The sequence below is a fragment of the Natrix helvetica genome (assembly GCF_964273705.1).
Source record: "Natrix helvetica genome assembly, chromosome: 6".
Taxonomy (NCBI): Eukaryota; Metazoa; Chordata; class Lepidosauria; order Squamata; family Natricidae; genus Natrix; species Natrix helvetica.
Window position 1 is genome coordinate 10,387,033 of NC_138553.1, and position 14,530 is coordinate 10,401,562.

General features: G+C 44.3%; 1 protein-coding gene across 16 annotated transcripts in view; it reads right to left on the reverse strand.

The window, feature by feature from the left end:
• The window catches only part of PLEKHA5 (pleckstrin homology domain containing A5), a 223,920-nt gene that overhangs the window by 20,259 nt on the left and 189,131 nt on the right, over positions 1-14,530 (reverse strand). For 8 of the 16 annotated variants that reach the window (XM_081958217.1, XM_081958216.1, XM_081958218.1 and 5 more), the window contains 4 exons: positions 7,153-7,254; positions 2,160-2,274; positions 1,891-1,934; positions 81-269 (listed from right to left, as the gene is read on the reverse strand). In XM_081958217.1, coding sequence (XP_081814343.1) covers positions 81-269; positions 1,891-1,934; positions 2,160-2,274; positions 7,153-7,254 — 450 coding nt within the window. The remainder of the gene's footprint in view (positions 1-80; positions 270-1,890; positions 1,935-2,159; positions 2,275-7,152; positions 7,255-14,530) is intronic. The other 8 variants (XM_081958219.1, XM_081958209.1, XM_081958223.1 and 5 more) reach the window with 1 other exon arrangement.

The window sequence follows — 14,530 nt, forward strand, 5'->3', positions numbered from 1 at the left end:
ACGGCAACTGTGCGGGAGAGGAGATGGGAAGGGTGCGTGATGCTCGGTGGGCGGACGATGTGGCAATGGTGGCCACTTACACAGTGAGCTCCATTTCTTTGGTAGCCTTGAACTTGATGAATCTTCCTCTCTTCAGGCAGATGGACGGGGCCCCTGCTATAACAGAGCAAGGAGCTGCTATCACTGGGCAGAGGGGGGATTATGGGAAGCTGCTCTGCAAAGTCATAGGACCGAGGGAGCGGAGGACGAGGTGGGACTACTTCCTCTTCCTAAAGATTGCAGAACAGTCACCTGATTTAGATGTGCTCATCTCCTACAAGACTTACACAACTTCTTTCAAATATTTCACAGCAGTTACAAGACAGTTTGGGGTTAGAGCAGGGGTGTCAAACTCAAGGCTGGGGGCCAGATCCGGCCCGCGGGGTGCTTAGATCTGGCCCATGGGGCCGCCCTGGAAATAGTGAAGGACCGGCCCTCAGTGCCTTTGCCAGTGAAAATGGAGCTCGGGAGGGCTGCGGGCAGTACTCCCGAGCTCCATTTTTATTGGCAGAAGATTGCAGGAGGCTGTTGTAGCCGAAAACGGAGCTCTGGAGCCCATTTTTGTTGGCAGAGCGCTTGGGCTACCACAGGGGCCCCCAACATGAGTGACATCAAGCTGGCCACGTCCCCTGGCCATGCCCATCCCCCCCCCAGAGGTCAAACACAACCCTGATGCGGCCTTCGATGAAATCAAGTTTGACACCCCTGGGTTGGAGGGAAGCTGCTGTCGCAACGAAGCATTAAGGGGGAAAGAAATCCCAATTACGTCAGTTTAGATACACAAAGGTAGACACAACTCTCTTTTCTTTCCATTTGTACACACCTGGGTACCATTTAAAAATAGGTCTTAGTTCCCCTCCGCCACCACCGTCAAGCAAAGGAAACAGCTTTACTTAGGACAAATACAGGCGGTCCTCGACTTACAACAGTTCAGTTAGTGACTGTTCAAAGTTACCACAGCACTGAAAAAAGTGACTTATGACCGGTTTTCACACTTACGACCCTTGCAGCATCCCAGTGGTCACGGGGTGAACAAAATTCGGATGCTTGGCAACTGACTTATATATATGAAGGTTGCAGTGTCCTGGGGTGATGTGATCACCTTTTGCGACCTTCTGTCAAGCAAAGTCCATGAGGAAGCCAGATTCACTTAACAACCAAGCTCCTAACTTATCAACTACCATGATTCACTTAACAAATGTGACAAGAAAGGTCGTAAAATGGGGCAAAATTTACTTAATAAATATTTCACTTAGCAACATAAATTTTGGGCTCAATTGTGGTTGTAAGGCAAGGACTGCCTGTAGCTCTTTACATAAAGAATTATTCTGTTTCCTCTATAAATTTATTTACAACATCCCTATGCATATCAATATTCAAATATACCTTTATTCACCAAGGGTGAATAAATCCACTAACAAATCATGAAGATTTTATAGCTTTCCCATATTAAAAAAATCTGTCCACTTTTCTTCATACATTGATACCAGTGGCAGAGTCCTTTTAAAGCAACTCTGTCCTAATATTCCACTTATACCAGATAGCAATTCAGCTTCATGCTTTTCATTAAACTGTTGTTTTAAGTGCTCAGCTCGTAATTATACAAGACACACAAGCAAAGCAGTGTTTCTTTTTGTCTAAAATGTGTGCGCGCGATGAGGGACCAAAAAAATAAAATCAATATTCAAATTTATATTCATAATAGGTTTATTGTGAATGCTTAACCTTTAAATGCCCCCCACTTATAAATATCTTACTGAAACTTATGAAATATACACATAAATGGAGAAGGAGGAGTCTGGAAATTAAATAGCTTCTATAGAATCTCAAAAAGAAAGTAGAAAATCATACCTCATTTTTATATTTCGGTGAAAACGTATTTGATGCTATGATACCTATTTAAAAACAAAGCAGAATGTTTAGCTTATCATAAATAATGGTTAAAAATTATGGTTGCAGTAGCAATAAATTTGCAGTGATTTAGAGTTTCCATTATTTCCTTTTTAGTCTTTGGAAGTAAAATTGCATTTCACCAAAGAAGAATAAGTACAGCATTTATTCATCATACAGGCGTCTCCGCTAGTCCCATAGATCTGCAGGAAGTCAATATGCTAATTTACCTGCCTCCGTGGTGCTGTTTCTTTGCTGCTTATGTTTACTCAAACCTTCCATTACATCCTGAATTCGCCAAAGCTCTTTCTGAATCTGAGCACGCTGTATCCCAGCCGACTCACTCTGCCAGAGATAAAAGTTAGCGATGAGGCGCCGTGCGTTTAAGGCATCCAATTATTTTCAACTAGTATCATGCACCCTTTTTATGTTCTGCTCTGAATCCACTGATATTCTCCTGGACCTAATCAAAAGGCTATTTTGCTGGCTTCTCTCAAGATAGCCAAACTCTCAAGATAGTTACTGCTGCCTGCAATAGTCGGCACACGTAATTATGGAATAGCAAGTTCTGCCTAGTTTGGAATTGTGCACGACGTGTGAGATGTGCACAGCAAAGGCAATGGTTAAGTGATGCAGCTCGGGTGAAATGGCCCAGAGCTCTGTTGTCTAGTGGGACTCTGGATAAATAATCAAAGAGCCAGAAAGGAGGAGGGAAAGAAATAGGACCAGCCTTAAAACCTGAGTTGACATGGGCATTTTCTGGCCCTCAGACCCTATCCGGCCGGATCGTCTAAAAGCATGTTTTATTGGTAGTGGGTAATTGCTTGGGCATGTGGTTATTTATTTATTCCAGGAGAAGCAGTATTATTCAAAGTGCAGTAAAGTACAGTAAGCCAAAGAAATTATAGTTGTATTCATTCACACACATATCCTGGAGTCCAATCACATCTATCTATCATCTATCTATCTATCATCTATCTATCTATCTATCTATCTATCTATCTATCTATCTATCTATCTATCTATCTATCTATCTATCATCATCTATCTATCTATCTATCTATCATCTATCTATCTATCTATCATCTATCTATCTATCTATCATCATCTATCTATCTATCTATCTATCTATCTATCATCTATCTATCTATCTATCTATCTATCTATCTATCTATCTATCTATCTATCTATCTATCATCTATCTATCTATCTATCTATCATCTATCTATCTATCATCTATCTATCTATCTATCTATCTATCTATCTATCTATCTATCTATCTATCTATCTATCTACCTACCTACCTACCTACCTACCTACCTACCTACCATGTATGTATGTATGTATGTATGTATGTATGTATGTATGTATGTATGTATCTATCTATCTATCTATCATCTATCTATCATCTATCTATCTATCATCTATCTATCTATCTATCTATCTATCTATCTATCTATCTATCTATCTATCATCATCGTCTGTCTATCTATCTATCTATCTATCTATCTATCTATCTATCTATCTATCTATCTATCTATCTATCTATCATCTATCTATCTATCATCTATCTATCTATCTATCTATCTATCTATCTATCTATCTATCTATCTATCTATCTATCTATCTATCATCATCTATCATCTATCTATCTATCATCTATCTATCTAATTTTATTTATGTGATTGGACTCCTTAATGTTTGGGAATGGCTCACATTAGCAATAGCACTTAGACATATATACCGCTTTACAGCCCTCCCTAAGACGTTTATAGAGTCAGCATATCCAGCAGTTTATAGAGTCAGCATACCCAATAATCTGGGTCTTCATTTGACCGACCTCGGAAGGATGGAAGGCTGAGTCAACTTTGAGCCTGGTGAGATTTGAACTGCTAAATTGCAGGCAGCCGGCAGGCAGCAGTAGTAGCCTGCAGTACTGCACTCTAAATACTGTGCCACTGAGGCTCATATTCAATTTTAATATTCACATTAAAATTCAGGGAACAATTTAAAAAATCCCATGAGCCTGGGAAAAAGCACACTCCCTATAATATAAAATACAACCAATAGGCTCAAGAATAATTCTACCCATGGTTTTTAAAGATTTCCAGATCACCATCCCGGGGGGGGGGGGGGGGGAGCAGAGCTAAATAGATCATATGCCAACACCATTAAATTTCTCTGTAACTTGCTAACCGTGTGAACCAGGGACATTATTCGTTACTTTTCTACCAGTATTTCTACTTCTTAAAATTTCCACATCTTTAATAATGCGATGTGCAGGACTTCAACGCCCATCTTGGTGATGGTGGAATTTCTGTTTTTTAATAGTGTACGTTCTATGTGGTGTTCCTGGTTTCATTGAGCATCAGGAACAGGGGTGGGTTCCAGATTATTTTACTGCCATTTCGCTCAGGGATGCGCTTCAAGTGCGCACATGCTTTGCGTGCCCGCACGCTTGATGCACGCATGAACAGTCATGAAAAAATTGCTTCTGCACATGTGCGGAAGTAAAAAACAAGATGGTGGCACCTATGGCGCCGCCGATAGAACTGGTTTGGAGGCGTGGGTGGCCAAGTTGCTACCTACTCGGCTGAACCGGTAAGAACCCACCTTTGATCAGGAGGCACCCCATGATAAGTTTTGTCCTTATCAGAATTATACAGATGGAGAAAACTCGATATTTATCGTACGGCAGGGTGTCAACACCATGGTTTCAAAATCTAAGGGAGTGGTTCGGATAAAACTCAACAGCACTTTTTTGTGTGGTTGTTGATAAAAATAGGCTCGCCAACATGACCATCAACGTCCAAAGACGAATATGGCAGAAGAAAAAGGAGTGTCACTCACATTGTCATGTGACATATCGTGAGTCCCTCCTCTCTTTTGCTAAAATGGGGGTAGACGTGGCCAGTGCATGACGAATCCAGCCCGCGGTCTTGACACCTCTGTCCTAAGGGGTTCAAACACTTTATCCACATTTACTGATTAACCCATAGTTTGGTAAGTCATGTAAAATCCCATAAATGGGGCCATGATATAATACGTAACACCTGTTATTTCTCTTCTGTGAGAGTTTAAGCAGACGAGCCTGATAGCAACTGCTAAGCTGCTAATAAGCTCCTGGATACTCCTAAACCTAATGCACTGTATGCAGGCATCTAAAGTGTGTGAGTTAATTTTCTAGGTAGTTGTTTGAATCCCAAAGGAGAACATCTGGCTACCTACACCTGAAGAATTCCAATCAGGACAAAACATGTCATGCAGTGCCCCCTACTGACCAAAAATGGAATCAGTCAGTCAGTCAGTCAGTCAGTCAGTCAGTCAGTCAGTCTGTCTGTCTATCTATCTATCATCTATCTATCTATCTATCTATCTATCTATCTATCTATCTATCTATCATCTATCTATCTATCTATCTATCTATCTATCTATCTATCTATCTATCTATCATCTCTCTCTCTCTCTCTCTCTCCCCCCCTCTCTATCTATCTATCATCTATCTATCTATCTATCTATCTATCTATCTATCTATCTATCTATCTATCTATCTATCTATCTATCTATCATCTATCTATCTATCTATCTATCTCTTCTATCTATACTGTGCAAAAATGGAGAACCTGCCCTTAGTAAATATTGACCAAGATAAACGAATTCATCAACTTCGTCTAGTTTTTCACCATTTATACATATAACATGATCTTTCTACCATTTTCTCTCGAAAGCCAATTATTTATTCTGAAAAAGAATAAATTTATAAATCAATAGTCCTCACTGCACCTACTGTTCGATGCATGCTGCAAATCATTATGTTCTCAGCCAACAAGAAGTTATAGCCTGTTTACAATTCTCAACCAATATGCTTTACCGCCATCACAAACTTTATTCATTTAGCGATAGGGTTCATTTAGCCATTAAGCTAACCGGACATCCTTGCTCTGTCTTGAAATATTTTTTAAAATTCTAATTATCCTCATGCCTGTTTTACTTACACTACATGCTGCTGATAACCCCAGCAACCAATCTTTAACCTCATTTTGGGGCAAAACATTCCATAATTCAAGCCTATTTATCACAGACATTTTCTAAGCCAATGAATGTACAATAAGCATTCTTTCTTAAACTGAGATATTTCTCAATAAAAGCACTTCCTAAACCAATACGAGAAATTACTAACTGTTATTCTTTGTCACCACCTGTATCCTTTCCCTCAAGTATTCTGGCCAAATGCTTAATAAACTAATTCCTCAACAAGTTTTTCATTCACTCTTGTTCTTTTCCCCTTTGTGCAGAGTGACAATGACAGCTTCCTTCCAATCATAATCTTTATAACATGTTGAAACAAGACACACAGCCACTCTAGAAGGAAACCATGCATGTATTTTCACATCTCTTCAATTTCATTATTGTTTCAGGCGTGCCATTTTTTCAACGTTCTCATGCCATTTATGACTTTCTTTTCATTATTGCTTGAATGCTATTATCTATAGTATTAATTTCAATTCTACTCTTCAACATATTATCATTATGACACAAATCTCTAGAACATCCCTTTCAGAATTCTCTCATGTCATTTTCATCCTATATCATTCAACCTCTTTTATTTTTAATTCCATTCACTCAGGTTGAGCTTTTCTAATTAATCCTCCTACCATTTTTTTTTCAAAACAACACCCTGTCTGTTTAAACAGTCATTCTATTATCCTTTTCTGCAACATAATCCGTTACGTTGCAAAAAAACAAAAAACAAAAAACACACCACCTAGCACATACCCGCTAAGTCCAAAACAGTATTTGCGATTTACATAATTAATATTTTTTTATGGTGACTCTGGGTGGCTTACAGAAATAAATCCCCAACGGAAAACCCAATAATCCCCCCTCCCCCGCAACTCCTGCCAACTTCATAACAATCACTTGATGGGCTCCATATCATTCTGGAGTCTCCAGACCTTCTGGCAAAAGTGGCAGGTCCTTTTGAAAGAAGTGGGGACCAATCTTATTTCCACAGGGATGATGCTACCACAGAGAAGGCCCCGTCAGATGGACCTCTGTGGGAGAAGGGACCTGTAACATCCTTTCCCTCCCTGCTCTGAGGATATATGACTGGGAAAAGATGATGCTTCAAATAACCTGCTCCCAAGCTATGTAGGGAGCTACGGATCATAAACACCCATACCCAGAAAATGCCATGGAACAAAGTTGACATTCTAGTCACACCTGAACCTCGCCTGTCCGTTCCAGTTGCTCCTGCATGTGGTTCTTTGTGATTGTCACATCATATTCTAGTTTGTCGTATTCTCTCCAAGCCCTCTCGAGTTCCTGAAAACAGAAGAATATACATATATAAAAATATCTGTTATCATATTTTGATGGCTTGCCACAGAGATGCGCACATACCTTACAAACTCAAGGAACAAAAACTAATATTTTAATTCGAAAAAGAAACTGAGGATCTTGCAGTATTGCTGATGAAGAGGGAAGTCCTCCGTTGACTTTCTCTATGGTCACTTGGTTTGTTTCTTGGATTTACTGGGCTGTCTTTAATATCACTTTAATGAACTCATGGGAGGAGATCCAGTAGAACAGTTGGGGCAAGCTTCTTTTGCTCAATTCTGATCCTTCACATTCACCCATTACTTGATATGACTAATGATTCAATGTTCTCCAGTATGGCATAAGTCTAAGAAAGATTTTAACGTGGATACTTCTTCTAAAAAGTGTCCTTTCACTTGCTGCTTGGATACAGTTCATTTGTCAGTGGATTTATAGCTATATTAGTTAGAACCACTGAGCTGGGGCTGACGTCTAGTGACATGGACAAATCCTACAGATGACAATCTATAGCAGTGATGGCTAACATGTTTGTGCTGAAAGCTTGCATGCGTGTGACAGAGTCCCCCCCCCGCACCCATAATGCAATGTGCACGTGACCCCCTCTCACCCCTGCACGCACAACCCCCCGCCCATGTGCATGTGACATCCACCTCCTCGTGCTCCATTTTGTGCCTAGTACGCCTTCCTACAGCCTCCTGGGAACAAAAATAGGCTGCGGGGTGGGGACTCCCAAAGCTCCCCCCCCACGCATGCACACATGACCCCCGCACATGCGTGCGTTTCTCCTGCATGCACCCTGCGCATGTACGGCAGTCGTGAAAATCAACTGGCTGGCGGGAGGCACGTCTGGATGCGCCTTGGAGCCGAGCTGGGGTGATGGCTCGCATGCCCGCACAGAGGGCTCTGCGTGCCACCTGTGGCACACGTGCCATAGGTTCGCCATCACCGATCTATAGCAATTCCAGGTGCAGTACAATAATATTTCGAATCCAATCTACCCACTGTAATCATTGTCTTCCCATCCTTTCTGCTCAACTGTGCAATGCATTCGGTTGTATTTTTCTAGTGTAACCCCAACATGTATCATCTGCAGAAATAATAAGCTTCTACTTGTTAATTATTGCCTCAAAGGCTTGTCCCGGACTGACTGACTTGGTTCTTTTTGAAGTCCATTATATTCTTAATACCTCCCTCTAAATCAGTGATTCTCAATTATTTTCTGTCATGCCCCCCCTAGGAAGAAGAAAACATTTCGCGCGCCCCCCCGCGCGACTGTAAATAGTATCATTTGTCTATAAAATTGTTATAAGTACACCTCTGCATAACATTGTATCCTTGTCAATCCATGATGGATCCCAATAAGGACGGTTACCCCTTGCGATGATGTCCAGCCACCAAACTCCCATATTTTGCGAAGTGGATAATGGACTATAAAGAGAAAATATGGTTTTAGGGCTTGAAAGCTACGCAGAAGAAAGGAAGGCCAACCCATCAAAAGGATGGAGAGCTGAAGAAGGATTATTACAATATCCCTGGAAATACTACCACCTTATTGGAGCTCATAGGCTGCTTGTAGTAGATTCTTGGCAGAGCTGAGATGGAGGTGGAACATCCACTTTGCTGGTCCAGTGGCTGAGGCATGGAAGCCAGCTGGGTGATTTTCCCTCTCAACCCGACTCACCTCACAGGGTTGTTGTAGGGAAAATAAGCTGAACAAGGAGCACTAGATGTATTATGTTCCAGCAGGGGGCTGGACTAGAAGACCTCAAAGGTCCCTTTCTCTTACCTTCCTATCTCCTTCCCCCACCCTACCCTATTCCAACAAAAACATTATAAAAATATTTATTTCCCATTTCTTGCCAGCCCTAGCAAAGAGGTTGGCCTTTCCTAATGGTCTCCTCTCCAAGCCCTCCTTGGCCCAGCTTCCCCGCAGCCCACAAAGCTTCCCGGTTTGGGTGTGGGGGGCAAGGGAAATCCCAATGCGGCAGCCGCGATGTTCCGGATGGAGCGATTCCTGGGTTTGTATTTGCGAGCTCCGAAGCGAGCGCTCCTCCGGGGCGGAGGCAGGCAGGCAAGCAGACGGGGCGTGCGCTGGGGCGGCTCGGCCACCGGGCGTGGCCAAAGCAGTCCCCGAGAGGCTTGTTTGCTTGGCCAGCAGGGCGGAGGCGGAGGGGCGGACCCCCATTTCCCGGCGGCTTTCGTGCTCTCCCCCCGACCCGGCGAGGAAGAGGAGCCGATGGGACCCGCCGTTGCCGCCTTCGCCGCCAGTTAGCTCAGAGGAGACGCGAGCGAGGCCACAAAAACCTCTTTGTGCACCGGTGGCCGCGGTCCCCTCGTTTGCACCCAGATGGAAAGGGAGCCTTCGCGCCCCCCTTTACGGAGCCTCGCGCCCCCCCAGGGGGGCGCACCCCACTATTTGAGAACCGCTGCTCTAAATCAATCATTTGAAGTCAATAATTATCTTTGTTTTTCCGTAATGTCCATCAATCATAATATCTATTATCACTGAGAAAAGCACAGCTATAACTATTCCGATCTCTATGATGATAGAAGTATGCGTATGCCATGAACTTGTCTACATTTGTCACTGCCTTCCTGAGCAAGATTAATTTCTCTACTTTTCCAGAAGTGGTCCCTCTCTTTCTGTTCTTGAGTTTAGGAAAATACAAATGTCTACCATTCTCATTTCATGGCAATCATTGTGAATTTACAAGTGGCATTACCTTCATCTTAACATTTTAGATTAACCCAGCTTCTTCATTTTCCATTTTATTTTCCTAATGAGCATTTCTGCAACTACTGTAGAAATGTGCATAAGGTGGAACTGAATGCTCTGGAGAGTTCTGAAACCTTCCGTTTCCCTCTCTGAAACTTCATTCAAATGATGCCTTTCTTCAGGCATCGGGTATGTATGTAAAGTTGCCACTTTCAGCTGGTGAATATAATTTCAGAAATTGGTCCAGCGAAGATTCAGAAATGAACTGGGGTGGCGGGGAGAGGAATCGGAGAGAGATAGGAACAAACATCCAATAGTTCTCCAGAACATTTTGCTGCAGAATCACCAAATTTTGTATATTTTACTTTCAGCGGACAAAAGGTGTCGTCTGCATATCTCTAACACTTGGTGTTTCATCCTCCAATTTTGTTTACAGTTGCAATCTCTTCCAATATTTGCCCCTTTTCAAAAACTTTTGCCATGTAAATTAATCATAAATGATGAACAAAGCACATTATTGTTTCACTCCCTTCCTTATACTGAATCTCTTTGTTTCCTCAAATTCAGTTCTTACAGTAGCTTCTTGTTTATTTTGAACTTTGCTCAAAAGAATAATCAAGTAGCTCGGCATGCCTATTAGCCTTAATGCGTTCCACATTTTGGCTGGCTGTACCTGATCAAAGCCTTCCTTTAGACAATAAACCTCCCGAAATTATTTTGTGCTCTTCATTATCCACATTAGCTATCTAACCTTAGGTTACCCTGCCTTTTCTGAAAACTGTCTTCAATGAAGCTTCTGTTTTCTCCTCTCTCCCCAAAACAGAGATGACAGAACAAGGCTATGGCTAATCTTTTGCAGTACGACTCTAACAGATATTGTATTGTTACAAGACATTGCACCACTGTTACAGATACTGTACTACCAATGCTAAACGGGGGCTAGTGCAAATGTTATTTTTTAATTTAGCCTATGACAAAATGTTAAAAAGCAATAGCAATTAGCAATTAGATTTATATACCGCTTTACAGTGCTTTTACAGCTCTCTCTAAGCGGTTTACAGAGTCAGCATCTTGCCCCCAATAATTTGGGTCCTCATTTTATCCACCTCGGAAGGATGGAAGGCTGAGTCAACCTTCAGTTGGGTGAGATTTGAACTGCCAAACTGCAGGCAGCCAGCAGTCAGCAGAAGTAGCCTGCAGTACTGCACTCTAACCACTGTGCCACCACGGCTCACCACAAAAAGCATGTCACAATTACATTCTCAATGAGCAAATATGAAACTATTTATTCTATTTACAAAGCTAGACTGTACATATATATAAATATAATCACTACATGATGAAGTTTATGTGGTCAAAGAACCCTGATTCCATAATATGTCACACTGTCTGCTTTGCAGCACTAAAGCAGACAGTGTGACATATTAAAAACTCAAACTCGGTTGATGGAGGAGACTAGGATACCTGCCATGTTGGGTCCTAATCCTGTTAAGAATTGACCAGGTCTTACTGTGTAGATGGAATTCTTTTGGTTCAGCTGTAAAACAGGGAATGTGCCAATGTGCAAAGGATACATTTGTTCCTACATAAACACTCTCATATACTGTAAGTCTTTGATATTTTAAAGGTAAACTGTAGTTCTTTCAGAGGTGTGAAAAAGATGAGATGGTGGATTTTAGCTATTCCAGCCAACTGTCAAGAACCCTGATTTGGATTTTTGCACTGAAGAGAGACCAGGACTCAGTGGCCTAAGTAGTCTCTTCTAGTTCCATGATTCTATATCTATAGGTAATTCTATATCTACTATAAATAATAATAATAAATATTTATTTCTTAGCCGCACCCTCTCCCGAAGGACTCGGGGCGGCGTACAATGAAACATATGAAATAAATATGTGGACAAAACAAACATATAACAGAGACATATACCGAGACATACACAAGGAGGAGGTCGGCTGATGAATAAAAAACAATTAGAATACAGTGATTAAAAAACCCCTAAATAATGAAATATAATTAAAATACCCAATTAAAAACCCGTCAGGAGCGATATGGTTAGATCAAAGTTGAGCCAGGCCAGCTACTTGGAATAGGTGGGTCTTAAGCTTAATACGAAAGGAGCGGAGGTCAGAGGTATTCCTAATATCCGGAGGGAGGTCATTCCACAGGGCTGGGCCCGCCACAGAGAAGGCTCTACTCCTAGGCGCCGCCCCCCGACACTGTCTAGTGGACGGCACCTGGAGGAGGCCCTCTCTGTGCGAGCGGATTGGTCGCAGGGATGTATGGGGCAGAATACGATCCCGCAAGTAACTAGGTCCTGAGCCATGGAGCGCTTTAAAGATTGTTATCAAAACCTTGAAACGCACCCGATAGACCACAGGAAGCCAGTGCAGCTCGCGCAGGAACGGTGTCACATGGGAGTACCTAGTACTCCCCATAATTACCCGCGCGGCTGCGTTCTGGACCAACTGTAGCCTCCGGGTGCATTTCAAGGGAAGCCCCATGTAGAGAGCGTTACAGTAGTCCAAGCGAGACGTCACCAGCACATGAGTGACTGTGCGTAAGGCGTCCCGGTCCAGTAGGGGGCGCAATTGGCGCACCAGGCGAACCTGGTGGAACGCCCCCCTTGCCACGGCTGTCACATGGTCATCCATGGACAGCCGGGCATCCAGGAGGACGCCCAAATTGCGCACCCGCTCCACGGGGGCAAGTTGAATGCCCCCAATGGCCAATGATGGAGTTAATTGGCTGAATCGGGGAGCTGGTACCCACAGCCACTCCGTCTTGGAGGGGTTGAGCTTGAGTCGGTTGTCATCCATCCAGATCCGTACGGCTTCCACACACCGGGACATCACTTCGATGGCCTCGTTGGGGTGGTTCGGGGTGGAAAAGTACAGCTGAGTATCATCAGCGTACAGGTGGTATCCCACCCCGAAACCACGGATGATCTCACCCAGCGGCTTCATATATGTGTTGAACAGGAGTGGCGAGAGGACCGACCCCTGTGGCACCCCACAAGTAAGGGGGCGTAGGGTCGACCTCTCTTCTCCTGCCAACACACGCTGCGTCCGGCCAGAAAGGTAGGAGCCGAACCACCGCAAAACGGTGCTCCGGACCCCCAACCCCTCCAGCCGGCGCAGCAGGATACCATGGTCGATGGTATCAAAAGCCGCCGAGAGGTCTAATAGGACCAGGATAGAGGAACAACCTCTATCTCTGGCCCTCCAGAGATCATCCACCAACGCGACCAAGGCCGTCTCCGTGCTGTGACCGGGGCGGAAGCCGGACTGGCGCGGGTCTAGATAATCATTTTCCTCCAGATGACGTGGAAACTGGTAGGCCACCACACTCTCTACAACCTTCGCCAAAAAGGGAAGGTTGGAGACAGGACGATAATTGGCCAGCTCCAAAGGGTCCAGGGAAGGCTTCTTGAGCAAGGGTCTCACCACCACCTCTTTCAAGGCGGCCGGGAGAGACCCCTCGCTCAACGAAGCATTCACTAGGCCCAGGAGCCAGTCTCGTGTAACCTCCCAGGATGCCAGTACAAGCCAGGAGGGGCACGGGTCCAATAAACATGTGGTGGGTCGCAGTCGTCCACGCATTCTGTCCAAATCCTCGATGGCAACCAAGTCAAACTCCTCCCAGATCGATTCCTCAAGACTCGCCATGGACGTCTCCATTGGACCACTGACAGGGACCCAATCCCTCCGGATTTGAGCAATTTTATCCTGCAGATATTTACCAAATTCCTCTGCCCTGCCCTGTAGAGGGGCCTCCCGCGGCCTCTGAAACAAGAGGGAGCGGGACACCCGAAACAGGGCGGCAGGGCGGTTCTCCGCGGATGCAATGAGAGTGGCACAATATTGGCGTTTGGCCACTCTCAATGCCACAAGGTACGTCCTTAAATGGGCTCGTGCCTGTGTTCGATCAAATTCAGAGCGAGAGGATCTCCAACGACTCTCTAGACGTCTCTTGCGGCATTTCATCACCCTTAGTTCCTCGGTAAACCAAGGGGCCAGGGTGGATCGTTGCCGCCGGAGAGGCCGCAAAGGCGCCACCCGGTTCAAGGCCCCGGTAGTCGCATTATTCCACGCGACCACCAGGTCCTCTACCCGGGGGCGGGTCAAGGTTACAGGAGGTGGCCCAAGCTCCGTCTGGAACCTATCAGGTTCCATCAGGCGCCTGGGGCGGAACCATCTGGTACTTTCCGGTTCCGCCTCCCTGCAGCGGGAGGTAGCACCAGGGAAGTCAAGACGAAGGAGTGAGTGATCTGACCATGACAGGGGAGTGATGGTTAAGTCCCCTCCTCCCAGATCACTCAGCCACTGGCCAGAGACAAAAACAAGGTCCAGAGTGTGTCCTCCCTCATGTGTCGGGCCCTGAATCATTTGAGTCAGGTCCATGGCTGTCATGGAAGCCATGAACTCCCGAACCCCCTCTGATGCTTCTCCCATCGATGGCAGGTTAAAATCCCCCATCACTAAAAGTTTGGGGGTCTCAACCGTCACCGATGCGATCAGCTCGAGGAGTTCGGGCAGGGCCGCT